Consider the following 19,012-nt stretch of genomic DNA (forward strand, 5'->3'; position numbering starts at 1 on the left):
GAATATCACTATGGTCACCTTCCATGTACTCCCCTTGGGAAGCTATGCATTGATGCCAGTGCCTAGTCCACCCTTCAAAGAATTTTGGAACTCTTTCTGGAATGGCCATCTGAGCTGTCATATTAGCCTTGATGTCCTGAATGTCATCAAAATGTCTTTCTTTCAATATTTCCTTTATTTTCAGGTAAAGAAAGAAGTCATTGGGGGCTAGATCAGGTGAGTAGGGAAGGTGTTCCAATAGTTATTTGTTTACTGGCTAAAAGCTTCCTCACAGACAGTGCTGTGTGAGCTGGTGATTTGTTATGATGCAAGAGCCATGAATTGTTGGCACAAGTTCAGGTTGTCTAACTTTTTCACACAGCCATTTCAGCACTTCCAAACAGTAAACTTGGTTAACTATTTGTCCAGATGGTACAAATTCATAATGAATAATCCCTCTGATATACAAATATGTTAGCAACATCGCAGAAACAAGTTCACGAACTTAATTGTCACACCTGTTTTCCAGGAGGAAACATGTCAGCACGTTACTAATTAGCAAGAAAAAAATGTATCACCATGCAGTCTATTTTGTTACATAAACAGGAATTTGGTTTTTAAACAGGACTTTATTTCCCACAGTTCTGGATCAGGGTGCAGTTTCTGACATTCTTGGCAAAATGCTGAAGGAGGATATACAAACTCAATATACTTTTGTGTACAAAAGGTAAACATCTCAGCAAGTTTTGATTACCCATAAACAATCACTAAGTCAACTCTTCAAAGTTGATTTCTTTTATGAGTATTAAAAACCAATCCTTGGTCCTACATGTATTCTACTTATTCAGGAACTCCACAGAATAACAACCATGAAACAAATTTGTGTGCTCAGATTTTGAAAATACTCTATAGAGTATTTTCACTTGGGAAGTTAAATTATATTTGTAGTGAAGTGAGATGAAACCACATGAAAGTTTATTTTCCTTTTTCTTCTATTTGTGTTACTGAAACTAGGTAAAGGTGTATTCCCTTTATAATTCTCACTGCTAAAAATCCTCTGAAGAAAATATGTAATGTTTCACAAACTACTTAATGAATCTTTTCTATTAAAGTTGTGTTAAGATTAGCTGTGGCTACCTAGTGTTTAATTAGTCCCATCCTTAATTTCATTTTTCAGTTTATAAAACAAACATCAAAAAGGAAGGTTATGATCTATTAAAATATGTACCACAAAAAGGGCACGCACAACAAAATACACCAGTTAACGCAAAGTAAGGTCAAAATATGCTCAATGTGACATTTTATTGTATTTTTTTAGCTCGTTGTTCCTTCCTTTTCCTTAGACTAGTGAAGGGATAGATTAAGAAAAGCTTAGTTTATATAGAATTTATTATGAAATCAGTTTTTTATTTATACACTATAATTTCATTGTGTACAAAGTCCAAAACAGTAGGTTACAAATGCAGATGATTTTTGACAAAATGACATATTTTAAAACAACATATTTTGCATAGTAAAAACTAGTCTACTTATTTTACCATTAAAAATTGTCTTGTTTAACAAATTTTCTACACATTAAGTAAAAACACTGTTAACTAACATATGAATACTTCCAACGTTAAGATAATTGGGTAGCACTGAATTTCTGCAACTACAAATTTTATAAATTCAAAATTGTGACTCAAACCCATGTTATAAAAGCTGTTATTTTGAGAATGCTTTTTGACTGTTACAACAAAAAACGATGAAAAGAATATTATTAAACAGTATAATGAATACAGTTACATAAATATGAAAATAGCCTCTTTTCTTGACTTCAAATGTAGAGTTGTGCCTTCTGCAAAAATCTCAAGAGAACATTTAGATAACTGAAACATACAGAAAGACTCTAAACAGACTGGTTGGAATTAGGACTTGTCACAGCCTATGATGATAAAGCAATCTATTCAAAATATTGATTAACTAAAAAGCATTTATTCTATGAATTCATATTCTCTTTCTTCTCTCTTCTATTGTTTTAATAGCAGATATTGTAGTCTTTTATTTCTAAGTTCCATTACATCAAAAGAATAAAGTGTTAACATTTAACTTAAGATAATTAAGATCATTAGTTTTTAAAGAAATGTAATAAATATTTTAAAACAATGAAAACAAACCAGTGTGTTTTAACAAACTGCATTCTTGTTTAATGAAATTTTAGTCTTCTTAACAGGTGGTGGCCAAAATACAAATTGTAGACTACTCAGAAACTTGAGTGCAGTTTAGATCTGTAAGTGAAAAAAAAACAACAAAAAAATCATATCCATGAAAAAAATAATTTTTATAATACAGTAACCTACTGAATATAAGGACCCCCTTAAGATAGCTGGAAAATAAATCCTTTCAAACAAAAAATTCTGTATACCAATTTTTTCCCAGTGCCAGTCTGTTGCCAGTAAATCATTACAATGTCTTTGAGACATTGTCAACACAATGTCTTTGATTATGCAGAGTATTCTTAATCAAGTTCAGCATCTCCTTCCTTTTCTGTTAACGGTTACATACCTTATATGCTGAGAGTGGGAACTAACATTCCCTTAAGAATATATGAGTGTGGTAGGAAACCAAATTCTCCTGAGACAGTTTAGGCATAAGACGGAAACTTGAAACATCTGTAAATAATCTGGAGAAATAACTCTGGAAAAAGGATTCTCAGGTAATAAAACCCTTGTAAGTCTTTAGTGCCTTTCTCAACCAGGTTGCTTAGGCCCAATTCCAAAGAAACTGTTGGAACAAATTCATAAAGGTATTTTTGTTTTCTGTTGAGTACCTTAACCCTGCTATGTCTTCCTATTCATTCATTCATGAAGGTTCCTAGCCTTCACCAGCTCAGCTGTCAAAATGTTCAGATTTGCCCTTAATGCACAACAAAATTGCTGAAATTCAGGGGTTCTTGCCACAGAAAATAATTATTAAGTCTATTAGCAAAGTATTAATTTAGTCGCAAGACTCCTTTGACTAAGGGTCTCCCCCAAAAAGTATAGAGTAGCAGAATATTTGTTTCTCATTTTCCATTTCCTATTTTTTGCATATGCTTTAAAATACACGTTAACATTTAAATTTTTCTTGAACTCATGTTATGAATAATCTGAATGATTTAGAAATAGATCAAAATATAATATGAATAAATTAAACAAACAGGATAGATGTCACAAATCAAGTATAGAAAAATGTAAATTAGCTAATCCTGGTGGTGGTATATTAGTGTTCTCAATAAAGATATTGGTGACTGAAAGATTGAGATCCCTGATATAGATCAATGATTACCAAAGTGATCAGGATCAGGAATAAGTATCAGAATCACTTGTGGTGCCCAACTTAGACTTTCCAAAGGCTGGCCTTTGTATTTTTGAAAAGCTCTGCTAGTTTTCCTGGACAATCTTTGTCAGAAACAAATGTTCCACATATTCTAAAATTCCATTTTAGTATCCAGACACTAATTATTATTATATTTAGAAATATAGTTTCTAAACTGCATTTTTAGCTTAAGTATTTTTAAAAAGTATAAGACTGAACTGTAAGCCATACTACCACCACAATGATATATTTTGCAAGAAAATCAAGATGAATTTTATTTAAATATAGTAACAGAACAGTGGGGCATTAATTATTCTTGTTAGTCCATTGCTTTATGACTAGGAAAAATAATCATTTTCCACAAATAAATATACACCAACTCAAAACTAAGAATCTGAACAATGATACCTGAATAATATAACCTCAACACATACCTTAGCAAAAGGCCTCCATTTTACTAAGGCTTTTGAAGTATAATACAATTTCAACACTTCAGCAAGCTGGTTCAAACAAGATTCTTCTTTTACAATGATATTTCATTTAAGTGAAAGCACATTCTCAAAACAGTCTGCTACATTTCTTAACAGCTGTCTCTATACACACTCTTACTTATCTATGCTATCATTTTGGAGCTAATACTGATCTTTTCAGAATTTTTCCAAGTATTACAAGGTTTCTCAAAGAATAAAATGTCTATGTAGTTGTTTTCCTAATATTAATGAATATTCATATTCATAAACAAGCTCCAGAATGTACTGAACTTAAGTGTTCACCATTCTTAGATTAAACAAAGTTAGGGCAAAGATCTGGTTTCTTTGTACACAATCCATAAATAAAACAAAAAACCACAAAGTTCATCTACTACATACATCATCAATGTCTTCATCATCATCTCCAATATCATCAAACTGGATTTCATCATCATCTCCAGGACCAAATGTATCTGTTTCATTGATTTTAGCTGAAGACACAATAATAAATATACTCATATGTATTATCAAGATATTAGGTGAACAGCATAGTAAAAGAATGGGTTTGATACAAAATATTGAACTACATAAAAGAACACTTGTACAAGTGATACTTAAATTCAAATGTTGCATTATAAGAACAATCTCCCTAACTTCTAAGAACACATTAAAGCAAATTCACAATACAATCTCCAGAAGTTCACTGCTAAGTAACTACAATGAAGAGTACATGTACTATATTTTAGTTTGTTAAAAAAGATATTGTAAAGGGGTGGCCGGATGGCTCAGTTGGTTAGAGCCTGAGCTCCCAACAAGGTTGATGGCTCAATTCCTGCATGGAATGGTGGGCTGCGCTCCCTGCAACCAAAGATTGAAAAACAGCAACTGGAATTGGAGATGAGCTTCGCCCTCCACAACTAGACTGAAGGACAATGGCTTGACTGGGAGCTGATGGGTCCTGGAAAAACACACTGTTCCCCAATATTCCCCAACTTAAAAAAAGGTATTGTAAAGCAGGTGGGCTCTAACTTGCCAAGTATGCTTCACAAAGGGTTTGAACAAATGTTGACAACTTTTCCTCACCACATATAAAATTTTCCTAAAATAAGAAGAGCTTATTCACCAACTATTAGACTTACCAAATCAGTCAGAAGACTTGGTCAAATCATGCTTATCCCTAAGCAATAAAAATGAAAGAGGAACTACTGGTCCAATTTCCAGGTATTTCACCACTTCTTTAAAAATGCCAATAATTTTATAAGAATTTTCATGCTTATACAAATATCTTTTATTTTCATTAAAAATGCAATGGAGTAAAACAAAACAAATGCCAAGTGAGAATTATGAGCTTGGGGAACAGTACATTTCCTCTTTGGTGTTATCAGGAACTTATTTTAATCTTTTGATGTATATTCAGTGAGAATGTAATACTTTGACCACTAAGAATGAAAAGGAGTATCTCTTAACATGCACATAAAACTCTATGAAATTGATAGATTAATGGGACATTGTTTTCTATATAAATCAATATAATTGTTCTCCTGAGAATTGTTACAAACACTGTAACAAACATATTCCCTTAACAGATACTATATATAAATCCAGGGCTTATTGACTTTTAAACTCCACACCAAAAGAACACTAGGAATAGAATTCTATTTATAATTAAAGTATTAACATTATGAAGTATAGATAGGCATACTTACAAGTAATTTTGCTAAGTATATACAGAAACTTTATAAAAGAGATTTTTACAAATTGTTTCACCTAAACACCAGCAACAACGTCATATGACAGAAAGCATAACTTTGATCTTACCATGTTCTGGAAGCTCGCCATATGCCTTCAGACTTCTAGCTTCATCTGCATTATATTTTAAAATTACATCAGCTTTGTTATCCTTAGAGATAAACAAATAACATTTAAAACTGCCTGTGCCAAAATATCATCATTTCTTTCACAAATTACTTTCAAATTAAACACATTAAGAAAAAGCTCACTAAATTGTTCTGTTATAAACTGTTTTTCTTTGCCTACTCTCTCTACATTCTTTAAAAAAAAAAAAATCCTTGCTTAAAAGAAGTAGGAAGAAGTTTGCATGAATGACAATAATAACCTATTAAAAACTATAGAGAGGGAAAAAAGAGAAAAAAAGGTAACAAGGAAAAATAGGGGGGAAAAGGTGAAATGTGGTAGTTTCTCTATCAGAATTCCTTGTGGAGCTTTATATCTACATCTCCTGAAGACTGACAGACCTGAAGTGAAGTCCAAAAATATGTATTTAAAAAGCTCTTTGGGGTGTTCCTGATTCAAATGCCCCTAAGAGCTACTGTCCTACAATGTTCACACTTGACCATTTAAAATAATCTGCATCATTTAGAGTGGAAAACAAGAGTTGGATGTTTACAATTACTTTCCAAAAAGACCCAAAGAAACTAAAATAATCAGTAATACAACTACAGTGTGATATAAACCAACACTTCTCAAACTGTAATCTGCACATAAAACAGACTGGGATTTTGTTTAATTCATTCTTATTCAAGAGATACCAGATTGGGCTAATAACCTGCATGCTTGCAGATGGTCATAGTGGTGCTAGTCTTTGGACCATTCTTTGAGTAGCAAGGGTATAGAATCATTCATAAAAAATTAAGAATCAGAAAATCTGGTCTTGGCTATCACTTTAATATTACAATATTAATCCTTTAAGAATTGTGGTTTCATTGCCCATAAAACAGGTAATTAATAATTATTCTCTCCATTTTGGGGGTTATATGAAGTTAGAGTAAGAAAACGGACTTGAAAATAATAGATTTTTAAAGACCGATTACAAGTTTTTATTGAAGAATTAAAAACACACAACAATGTAGTATCCAGTCTATAAAAGTACAAAGAAAAGAATTCAGTAAGGATTCAGGATACAAAATCAACTAAGGGAACGAAATGGTTGTGTCTTTATGCACCAGAAATGAACTAACTGGGAAAAAAACATTAAGGAAAACAATCATATTTACAACAGCATCAAAACATTTAGAAATAGGAGTGACGTCATAGGAATGGCGGAAGCGGGGCACACTTTTTGAGTTCTCCTCCAGATCTTATCACAAACGGGACATAAAACCCATCAAACGACTCTCTGCTCATCACGCAGAACAGCTAAGAGACTCAGGCAAGGATTACTTGCAGGTGGGGAAAATTGGGTGAGCAGGGGAAGAGGGAAGGGAAAGGAGTGGAGATGCGGCCAGCATCTGCGGCTGTGGGGACGCGGAACACATCTGTGGCGGAGAAAACACAGCCGGCATCCGCAGCTGCAAAGACGCAGAGGATCCCAGGACGGAACAGAGAACACAAAGCCATGAGGTGGGCTCTTTTCCTGTGTCCCATAGCTGATCTCTCCCACTGAGGGGCAGCATATCCAGCATTTGAGGCAATAACTTCAGCTGATACCTTCATTGGGGCCTAGGCGGGACAAAGGACACAAACTCCATACCTGGGCCCCTACCCCAGCTCTTCCATCCTACCCTCCTCCCCTTCCAGAGACTTAAACTGGCCTCTGAACTGAGGAGTAGTGTCAGATTACAGAGGAGCCTTAGTGCTCAGGCTCTGGGAAGACTGGCGGGCAGTTCTGACCCAGGGAAGAGGCTGGGAAGAGTGATTTTTGCTGGGCTAGGAGAGAAGAAGCTCCTCCACCCCCAGCCATCACCTTTTCTGGTCTGCAGGAGGAGTGTGACACGGCTGGGCTGGGAGAGAGAAGACCCCTCCATCCCCAGCCCCCACCCTTTCTGGCCTGCCTAGGGCAATAACACCTGCGGAGGCACTTCCAGGGATAAACAGTAGGCGGCAGATGCAGCTACCCACTTTCAGCAGCTCAGAAATCTCCCGCCCGCCACACACACACACACACACACACACACACACACACACACACACACACGGAAGAAGTGCCCTAAGACTCAGGAGAACTGGACACAGGGCTGGTGGTGCTACTCTCACTGTGCATATGTGCAGGCAAGGGCAGAAACTGCAATGATTTTGTAAACACTACCATCCAGACCCGAGTCCCACACATCTAAATCTGCAGTCCCAACGTCACTCTGGGCACCAGGTGACTGGCTCTGCCTGCAAAATACACAGAGGACTCTTTGGTACAGCAGAGGACAACCTGGAGATTACTTGGTGGGCTTAAGCCAAGACTGGTGCTGCTTTTTGTTTCGTTTTGTTTTGTCTTTATATCTTTGATATCTTTGCCTGTGTTGAGCGAGGGTTGTTGGTTGTTTTTACATGTGAATGTATTTGATTTTTTCTTTGTTGTTGCTGTTATTGTGCTTGCTGATTTGCTTTGTTCTGAAATTGTCCTATCAGGGAGCAGCTTAAGAGACACAAGATTTGACATATCCAGAGGCCAACTCCAGAACAAACCAGAGTACTATTGGGTTTGACCTACAAGTGACACACCCAGAGGGAATTCTCTACAGGCACAAGAGCCCACAGAGGCCAAACCACATTTCAGCGGTCAACCCTCATGCAGCAGAATACCCTGCGGTGGGCAGAGCCAAACTTCACAACTAGTCAGCCTAGGAGTTAACCCCATCTACTCACAAGTGAAAAGCAATTAAAACGTTGCGTACGGATCACGAGAATCTTCGTTTTTTTCTGGGCCATGCGTTAAGGACGGATAACAAGAATTCTCGTTTTTACTGTTGACTCTTTTTACTTTGCATATTTTATTGAATTATTTATAGAATAATTATTTATAGAATAATTTATAGAATAATTTATTTGTAGAATGTATTACTTATAGAAAAATAATAAATGACATAGAAGCATTTACGCTTTAAAGAGAAGAGTGCATTTTAAATTCGTTTCTTTTAAATACCTGCCGGACAGAGGGGTATGAGGGATTTAAACCCCGCCGTACGCAACGTGTTAAAGATCTTCTTTAACAGGACAATATACACAACACAAGAGTCATCTTTGGAGCACACGCAAAGGAGAAGAACGAAGTAGTGCAAGTCAAATATAAAGGATACATATTACATAAGATAACCCAGCAAGAACTAAGAACTCTAGGAGATCTACCTAATACATCAAAGCAAACACAGAGTCAGCCAGAATGGGGAAACAAAGATCTGGAAAAAGAACAGCAAAATAAGCCCAAAGGGAGTACAAGGAAGGAGATAATAAAGATCAGAGCGGAAAAAAATGAAATAGAAACAAGACAAACAATACAAAAGATCAATGAATCCAAGAGTTGGTTCTTAGAAAAGATAAACAAAATCAACAAACCTTTAGCAGACTCATTATGAAAAAGAGAGAGAGGACTCAAATTAATAAAATCAGAAAGGAAAGAGGAGAAGTGACAACAGACACCGCAGAAACACAAAAAAATTTAAGAAATTACTATGAGCAACTATATGGCAACAAATTTGACAATCTGGAAGAAATGGACAATTTTCTAGAGGCGTACAACCTTCCAAGGCTAACTCAAGACACAGAAAACCTGAATAGACTGATTGACACCAGGGAAATTGAATCAGTAATCAACAATCTCCCAACAAACAAAAGCCCTGGACCAGATGGCTTTACAGGTGAATTTTACAAAACGTTCAAAAAAGAATTATCACCTATTCTCCTCAAGCTCTTCCAAAATATCCGGAAGGAGGGATGACTCCCAAACACTTTTTACGAAGCCACTATCACCCTGATCCCAAAATCAGACAAAGACACCACAAAAAAAGAAAACTATAGGCCGATATCGCTAATGAACATAGATGCAAAAATCCTCAACAAAATATCAGCAAACAGAATTCAGCAATACATTAAAAAGATCATACACCATGATCAAGTGGGATTCATCACTGGTATGCAAGAGTGGTTCAACATCCACAAATCAATTAATGTGATACACCACATTAATAAAATGAAAAATAAAAATCACACGATCATATCAATAGATGCAGGAAAAGCATTTGATAAAATCCAGCAGCCATTTATGATAAAAACCCTTAAGAAAATGGGAATAGAGGGATCATAGCTCAACATAATAAAGGCCATATATGATAAACCCACACTAATATCATACTCAATGCGGAAAAGCTAAAACCATTCCCCTTAAGATCAGGAACAAGGCAAGGTTGTCCACTTTCTCCACTTCCATTCAACATAGTGCTAGAAGTTCTAGCGACAGCAACCAGACAAGAAAAAGAAATAAAAGGCATCCAAATCGGTAAGGAGGAAGTAAAATTGTCATTATATGCAGATGATATGATACTATGTATACAGAACACTAGAGACTCCACCAGGAAATTCTTAGAGCTGAATTTAGTAAAGTAGCAGGATACAAAATTAATATTCAGAAATCAGTTGCATTTGTATATATCAATAGTCAAACATCAGAAGGAGAAATTTAAAAAGTAATCCCATTTACAATTGCTCCAAAGACTATAAAATACCTGGGAATAAATTTAACCAAAGAATTGAAAGATCTGTACTCAGAAAATTATAAGACACTGAAGAAATAAATGAAAAAAGATACAAATAGATGGAAACACATACCATGTTCATGGATAGGAAAAATTAATATAGTTAAAATGTCCATACTTAAATCCATGCCTATATGGCCAATTAGTCTACGAAAATGGAAGGAAGAATGTACAATGCGGTAAAGACAGTCTATTCAATAAATGGTGCTGGGAAACCTGGACAGACACATGCAAAAAAATGAAGCTGGACCACCTCCTTACGCCATATACAAAAATAAATTCAAAATGGCTTAAAGACTGAAATGTAAGATCTGAAACCACAAAATTCTTAGAGGAAAATATAGGAAGAAACTTCACAGACATTACTTGGAGTAAGATTTTTTCTGATACATCTCCTCACACAAGGGAAGTAGGAGGAAAAATAAACATGTGGGATTACATCAAACTAAACAGTTTTTTCACAGCAAAGGAAACCATCAATAAAACAAAAAGAGACCCTACTGAATGGGAAAAGATATTTGCCAATGATATATCTGATAAGGGGTTAATATCACAAATTTATAAAAAACTCACTCAACTCAACTCCAAAAAAACAAACAACCCAATTAAAAAATGGGCAGAGGACATGAAGAGACATTTTTCTAAAAAGGACATACAGATGGCAAACAGACATATGAAGAAATGCTCAACCTCACTAACCATCAGAGAAATGCAAATAAAAACCACAATGAGATACCACCTCACCCCAGTCAAAATGGCTATCATCAATAAATCAACAAACAACAAGTGCTGGCGCGGATGTGGAGAAAAGGGAACGCTTGTGCACTGTTGGTGGGATTGCAGATTGGTGCAGCCACTATGGAAAACAGTATGGAGGTATCTCAAAAATCTGAAAATGGAACTACCTTATGATCCAGCAATTCCACTCCTAGGTATCTATCCGGAGAAATCCAAAACTCTAATTCAAAAATCTTTATGCACTCCTATGTTTATTGCAGCACTATACACAATAGCCAAGACTTGGAAACAACCGAAATGCTCATTGGTAGATGACTGGATTAAGAAACTGTGGTACATTTATACAATGGAGTATTATGCAGCCATAAAGAAGAAAGAAATCTTACCATTTGCAACAATATGGATGGACCTAGAGAACATTATGTTGAGTGAAATAAGTTAGACAGAGAATGACAAATACCATATGAGCTCATTTATATGCAGAATCTAAAGAAAAGAATAAGTGAATGAACTAATCAGAAACAGTTTTGGAGACAGAGGAAAAACTGAGGACTGCTAGATGGGTGGGGATAAGGGGGAAGGTGAGGGGATTAGAAAACAGTTGGTAACCACCAGATGGCCACAGGGTTTTGAAAATAAATTTGGGGAATGTAATCAATATGTTGTAAAGATTTTGTAGGGTATCCGATGGACAGTTGTCTCATTTGGGAGACCACCTCAGGGATGATGTAGATGCCTGATCATTGCACTGTACACCTGAAGCTGAACAATAATGAATGCCAACTATAATGTTATACATACATACATACATACATATGTATATGTATATGTATGTGTGTGTGTGTATATATAGATATATACACATATATATATGTATGTATATATATGTCTATGTATATACTTACAAGAAGCGGAGTACAGCATTAGGAATAGAGACAGTGGAAATGTAATGGCTCTGTGCGATGTCAGAGGGATAGTGGATGGGAGGAGGGAGATCACACAGTGTGAGGGATATAAATGATAAACGTCTAAGTATTACTTTGTCTTGTGCACCTGAAACTAATGAAAAAAGACACTTAGAAATAATTTTATTTAAGGAGATGAAAGATCTATACACTGAAAACTGGTATTGATGAAAAATGGAAGAAAGCCATTCTGTGTTCTTAAATTGGAATAATTAACATGGGGTAGTGTTCATACTACCCAAAGCAATCTACATTTGCCATAATTTCTATCAACAGCAATGTCATTTTTCACAGAAATGGAAAAACCCTAACATTCATAATAACCACAAAGACTACAAATAGCCAAAGCTATTTTGAGAAAGAACAAAGTTGTAGGCATCACTATTTACTTGTGTCAAACTATACATAGCTATAGTAATCAACACAGTATGATACTGGCATTGAAACAGTAACACAAATGAATGGAACAAAATCAAGAGCCTAAAAATAAATTTTTGCATACTTGTATATGGTCAAGTAAAATTAACAAGGAAACTATGAATACTCAATTGGGCAAGGAGAGTCTTGTCCATAAAAGGTGGGGGAAAAACTGGATAAATAGACACAGAAAAGAAAATCGGACTCCTATAGTCCACCACTCACAAAAAATTAAGGTGAAACAAAGACTTTAACATAAGAGCCAAATATCATAAAACTACTGGAAGAAAACACAAGGATAAAGCTCCCATACATTGCGCTTGACAATTATTTTTTGGCATGACACCCAAAGCACAAGCAATACAAGCAAAAATCAACAAATGCAATAACATCAAACTAAAATTCTTCTGCATAGCAAAAGAAATAATCAACAAAATAAAAAAAGTGACCTATAAAACAGGAATAAATGTTTGCAAACCATGTATTTGACAAGGAGGTAATATCTAAAATACATTAGGAAATTATACAACTCAACAGCAAAGGAGCAAATAATTCAACTAAAAAGTGGGCAAAAAAACCTAACACTTTTTTCCTAATGACATCTGAAAGACCACAGGCACATGAAAAGGTGTTCATTACTAATCATCAAAAAAATGTGAATCAAAACCACAGTGAAGTATCACCTCATACCTGTTAGTTAATATGGCTATTACCAAAAAAGATGAGACAACAAAGGCTGATGAAGATGAGGAGAAAAGGGAAGCTACCTGCCCTTTTGGTGAGACTGTAGATTGCTGCAATCAGTACTGGAAACAGTTTGAAGGTTCCTCAAAAGATTAAAAACAAAACTACCAGATGATCCAATAATCCCATTTCTGGGTATACATCCAAAGTAAATGAAAACCAGGATCTCAGGGTTATCTGCTCCCATGTTCACCACAGCCAAGACGTGGAAACAACCTAAGTACCCATCAATGAATGGATAAGCTTTCTATTACTAGGGATATTTTAATGATACACTAGTGTTAAGTAAATCAGTTTTCTCCTGCCTTCATGATAGTATGCTCTAGAAGAATATAGGTCAAGGACATGCTCAGGGCTGTGTACATTCAAGAGACCTAGGAAGATCCTAATCTCCCAGCTCTGACTGACTCTGATATTTAGCACGAGCACGAAATGAAGACTAAGGCAGAGTTGTCAACTGACTGACTAGGTTTTGAAGGTATGCCCCAACACACATACAGTATATATGCAAATGTTAGGAAGATTATTAGTTTTAAAATCTCAGTTTAAACACGAACTGTCCACTAAGCTAACCAAGCATTTAATGGCCACATGCAAGAAAATAATACAAACCAGACAGAATTAGTTCAGAAAAGTCACTAAACAAACAGCAAGAACACACCCTGGGAGAAGAAATCTAATTTCCAGTCCTGCCATTTTATATTAGCAAATTCTAATTTTCAACAAAAAATTATAATACCCACAACAAAAAAGTGTGGCTCACATACAGGAAAACAATTAGTGAATACAATATGTTCCTGAGAAAGCCCAGAAGTTAGATTTAACAATGACTGTACTTCATCCTATAAATGTTTAAAGGAAAAAAAAGGTCTAGATATATTAAGGAAATTATAGGAATGATGTCTCACTAAATAGATAAAATCAAGAGATATAGATTATTTTTAAAAATTAGAATTTGCAGATGAAAAGTAGAATAACTGTCTTCCATATGCCACTTTCAATAACATATAGAATAATTATTAAAAAGATCAACAAGAAAATAGAAGAATGAAACACTATAAACCAAATGGACCTAAAAGATATCTATAGAAGACTGTTATCTAATAACAGAGTAAAATAACACTACCTTCATTCACAATATAATTAAACATATGGCGATGTGTTCCAATAGAATCAAATTGATTTGACTCAACAATGAGTGCATACTCTGAAGGCTGAAATCATAGAGGGCAATCATCTAAGTGCTCATTGCAAATTTATAGTGTATACATATACAAGTTAGTATTACAACTACTGAGTGTGTGTCTTATTCTTATATTATCATACTGTAAACGTTCTGGAGAATGGAAAGAGCAATTTATTTAGCTGCATACCCTAGAGAATCGACCTTTAAACTGGAAAAAAAGAAAAAAAGGGATGGGGCAGTCTTATTACTAAGTTTTTATTTTCACAAGTAAAAACACTAATAAAATCAACTATTATATACTAGCACTCTTAAAAAAGGTAAAGAAAAACATGTCACAAAAATGGCAGTGTGAGGAGTGCTTCTTAAAATGTCCCCAGAAAGTTACTACAAATTGAACAGCTATAATTCAACAAAGGATAACCTACGAAACACACAAGAACATCAGTGATATCCATGCACTGAATCATCTGAAGGTGGGCAAATCAGTCCCGCAGGAGAGGAGGGAAGGGAAAAGTGTAGCTGGGCGAGGCTGTGCACCCCAGGACTCAGTCTGGAGCGCACTGTAGTCTTGGGCGAGGGAAGAATTCAGCTGCAGTTACACTCCCTGTGGCCCACAATCCTGTCTGAGGGATCAGCATATAATGTGGCTGAGCCTAGCATTCAGAGCAGAGACCTCAAAGAAAACACTGAATTCAGAAGGGTGAGAACTGTGGTTTAAGCCCTCACTGTCAGGCAGAAAAAAGAAAACAAAGACATAGAGCCTGGGAGACTCCCCACCAGCCTCCCAGAACTTGCTCTCTGGCCCCTCCCAGTGTTAGAAGCAGGATCAAGGAGAAACTGTAGCAGAGTCAGATTAAAAAACAGAATACCTACAGCTCTAAGAACGGCAGGGACAATCCAGCAGCAGTAAACTTGGTTATTTTGGCAGTGGGAAGAAGGTGTAGGTGCGAGACAGAACACAGAAGAAACCTGAGTGAGAAAGCTGTAAGATGGAAGTTGCCATCACTCAGGGCCACTAAGACCAGCAGCCTGTCACAGTCCATCCTGTCCCTACCTTTCTGGGCAGATCTCTGCAGGGGCAACCAGAGCCCCAGAGACACATATCGGGGTGGTGGGGCAGCAGGAGGATTTCAGAAGCTCAGAACTCCATTGCCCTCCACATCCTGCCATGGAGAAGCTGCCACCTGCACACAGATGAGAAGCACATCTTCCAGGAAACCACCCATCACATGAGAAGACTGAATAACACGAGAAAATAAAATGCTACAGCATGAGAGAAAGTAAAACGCTAAAGTGGGAGAAAGTAAACATTTAGCAACACCTACTGGAAAGCAAAAAACCTCTTCAGATCAATGGTTGCAGAACCACTCCTGTAGATGCCCAGAACAGAAACAATAATTCACTAATTGCCATCAATAACCAAGGTAAGAAAATGAAAACTCACAAGAATATGAATTTACAGACATGGAAATATGTGACTTAAATGACAGAGAATTGAAGATTACAGTTCTGAATGAATATTTTACAAAAGAGATTGAAATTTGGAAAAAGATCCAAACATAAATTTGGGAGATGAAGAACTCCATAAAAAAGATAAAGAATGAAATAGTCAGCTTAGGAAATAGAGTTGACCAGATAGAGGAAAGAATCAGTGATATTGAAAATAGGAAACTGGAAAACAGGGATGGAAGAAGAGAGAGACTTGAGAGTTAAAAGAAACGAAAGAACTCTACAAGAACTTTATGACTCACTCACAAAGAGCAACATAAGCATAAACAGGGATATAACACCAGAAGAAGAAAGGGAGAAGGGAACAGAGTCTATTCAAACAAATAGTTGATGAGAACTTCCCAAACCTGTGGAAAGAACTAGATCCTGAATTCCAAGAACTAATTAGAACACCTAATTACTTCAATTTGCAACAGGCCTTCTCCAAGGCACATTTACTGAAGCTGTCAAAAATTAACGATGAAAGAATATTCAGGGCAGCCAGGGAAAAGGAGATGGTAACCTACAAAGGAAAGTCCATTAGATTATCATCAGATTTTTCAGTAGAAACTCTACAAGCCAGGAAGGAGTGGAATATTCAAACTATTGAAAGAGAGAATTGTGATCCAAGAATAATATATCCAGCAAAGACATCCTCTAGATATGAAGGAGGAATAAAGACCTTTCCAGACATACAGAAGGAGGAATAAAGACCTTCCCAGACATACAGAAGCTGAGGGAATTTTCTAACACACAACCTGCATTACACGAAATACTGCAGTAGACTAGTCCATCTATAACAAAAAGCAAAAGAATACAAAACCATGGGTAGTATTACGAACAGACAGACAGAGCAGGTTAATGGCAAACCGTACACAAAATAGAGCACTATACACTTAAGGATAACATACAAAGGTAGAAGAAAAAAGAAAAACATTTTAAAAAAGGGAAAAAGAGGAAAAAGACAACTTGCTACTACAACTCTGAAATCAAGTCAGCATAAACAGGGATATACCTTGTGACAACAAAAACATGAAGGGGTGAGAGTAAAAGTCTGAATCTGCAAAGAGAAATGGAGAAAAAAGCATGATAAAGAAAAAGCTCTACTGTAAATATGAAACTATCTTTTACATAAACTTAATGGTTGCCACTCAAAAACCTCTAGAACTGAAATATGTAACAACAACAACAAGAAGATACTGAGAGAAAAATCATAGGATATAACGACACTGAAATAACAGACAGCAACAAAAAGCCAAGGAAAAAAATGAAGACAGCAAGCAACCAGAAAACAAGATAGAATGATAGAGAACCCTCATATACAAATAATCACTGTATATGGAAATCGAATGAACTCACCAATAAAAGGGCACAGAGTAACAGACTGGATCAAAATACAAAATCCAACCACATACTGCCTCCAAGGGACACATCTCAGGTCCAAGTACATATACAGACTCAAAGTGAAAGGATTACATTGATACTCCAAGAAAATTATATCCAGAGAAAGCAGGTGTAGACACAGTTATACCAGGTGAAATAGATTTTAGGATAAAACAAGGTAACAGAAGACAAAGATGGATATTTCATAATATTAAGGGGACTATACAACAAGAAGACATAACATTTATCAATATATATGCCCCCAATTAGGGAGCAGCAAATTACACAGCGACAACTAACAGAACTAAAAGGAGAAATTGACAAAACACAATTATAGTAGGGGACCTAAATACATCATTGATCATCCAAACAGAAAAGAAATAAAGAAATATCTGCCCTAAATAACACATTAGCTGAAATGGACATATTTGACATTTATAGAGCACTTCATCCTAGAATATCACACTATACATTGTTTTCTAGTGTACATGGAACATTCTCAACGATAGTCCATATACTGAAACAAAAAACTAGCCGCAGCATATTTAAGAAATTTGAAAACATACTCAGCATATTCTCTGATCATAAGGCTTTGAAACTGGGTATCAAGTGCGAAAAGCAAGCAGGAAAAACCACAACTATGTGGAGATTAAACAACATACTATTAAAGAATTACTCGATCACAGAAGAAGTAAAAGGAGAGATCAAAAGATAGATAGAAACTAAGGAGAATGAAAATAGATCCTATCAAAATTATTGGGATGTAGCGAAAGCAATTTTAAGAGGCAAATTTATATCATTACAGGCTCATGTCAACAAACAAGAAAAATCCCAAATAAACAACCTACCATGACATCTTAAAGAATGAGAAAAAGGGGGACCTCATCAAAATAGTGGCGTGAGGTGAGCCTCTGTAAAGCTCCCCTGGAATTTACAACTAATCGAACAACAAAAACTCCACAAAGGACTCCCTACAAGGCAGACAGACAAGACGAAGAGGCCCACTACTGAATTCACCTAAAGGTGGGGCGATTCCCATGAGCGGGGGAGGAGGGAAGGGAGAAGCGCGGAGACGGAGCCCCGCGGGTGCAGGACGCAGACCTAGCTCCGTGCTCGCTGCATCCCGGAACTACTAAAGCTGCAGGAGAGAACTCGGACTGCTACGGCTCCGCTTATGGCACACAGGGCTGAGAGAGGATGCATGTAACATAGCTGAACCCAATGCTCACAGCAGAGTCCTCAGAGAAAAGACTGAGGGAACAAGGCTGAAAACGGTGGTTTAAGCCCTCACTGCCAAGCAGAGAATGGAAGCTCTAAGCACTCAGACTAACCACCTCCTCCCTACCCTCACAGAGCTTGCCCCAATGCACCTGCCTGGTGCTAGAAGCAGAACAGTAGCAGTGTCAGATCAAACAACAGAATATTTGCAGTTCTTAGAACTGTGGACCGCAGACACAGATTCGCAGCCCAACTAGTTCCGGCAAAGGGGAGGGAGCTGTGGAAGCAGGACCGGCTGTGGTGGTGGTCGCCGCCATTGCTCTGGGCCACCTCTCACAACTCACCCCGCCCCTGGCCCCACCTATTTGGGTGGATCCCTGCAGGAGGAAACAGAACTACTGAAACATACAGGCTCTAAATCTGGTGCAGGAAGAGTTTGGGAACTTCAAAAGCTTTCCGCATACTCACACGAACACTGTGCCCTGTGACCCAGGCGAACTATTAAGACAGGAGAAACCCATTTCCCAGGGAATCCCCCCATTGTGTGAGAAGCTGGAATAGTGCAGAGAAAACATAGCACTACCATGTGAGATAGGAAAAAAGACT

General features: G+C 36.6%; 1 protein-coding gene across 2 annotated transcripts in view; it reads right to left on the minus strand.

Moving 5' to 3' along the window:
• Nucleotides 1-1,251: 1,251 nt before the first annotated feature.
• The window catches only part of LOC141569622 (eukaryotic translation initiation factor 1A, X-chromosomal), a 31,944-nt gene continuing 14,183 nt past the window's right edge, over nucleotides 1,252-19,012 (minus strand). For both annotated transcript variants that reach the window (XM_074323643.1, XM_074323642.1), the window contains 3 exons: nucleotides 5,604-5,685; nucleotides 4,185-4,276; nucleotides 1,252-2,246 (listed from right to left, as the gene is read on the minus strand). In XM_074323643.1, coding sequence (XP_074179744.1) covers nucleotides 2,241-2,246; nucleotides 4,185-4,276; nucleotides 5,604-5,685 — 180 coding nt within the window. In that variant the 3' untranslated portion in view covers nucleotides 1,252-2,240. The remainder of the gene's footprint in view (nucleotides 2,247-4,184; nucleotides 4,277-5,603; nucleotides 5,686-19,012) is intronic.

This window comes from Rhinolophus sinicus, chromosome X, assembly GCF_036562045.2.
Source record: "Rhinolophus sinicus isolate RSC01 chromosome X, ASM3656204v1, whole genome shotgun sequence".
NCBI lineage: Eukaryota > Metazoa > Chordata > Mammalia > Chiroptera > Rhinolophidae > Rhinolophus > Rhinolophus sinicus.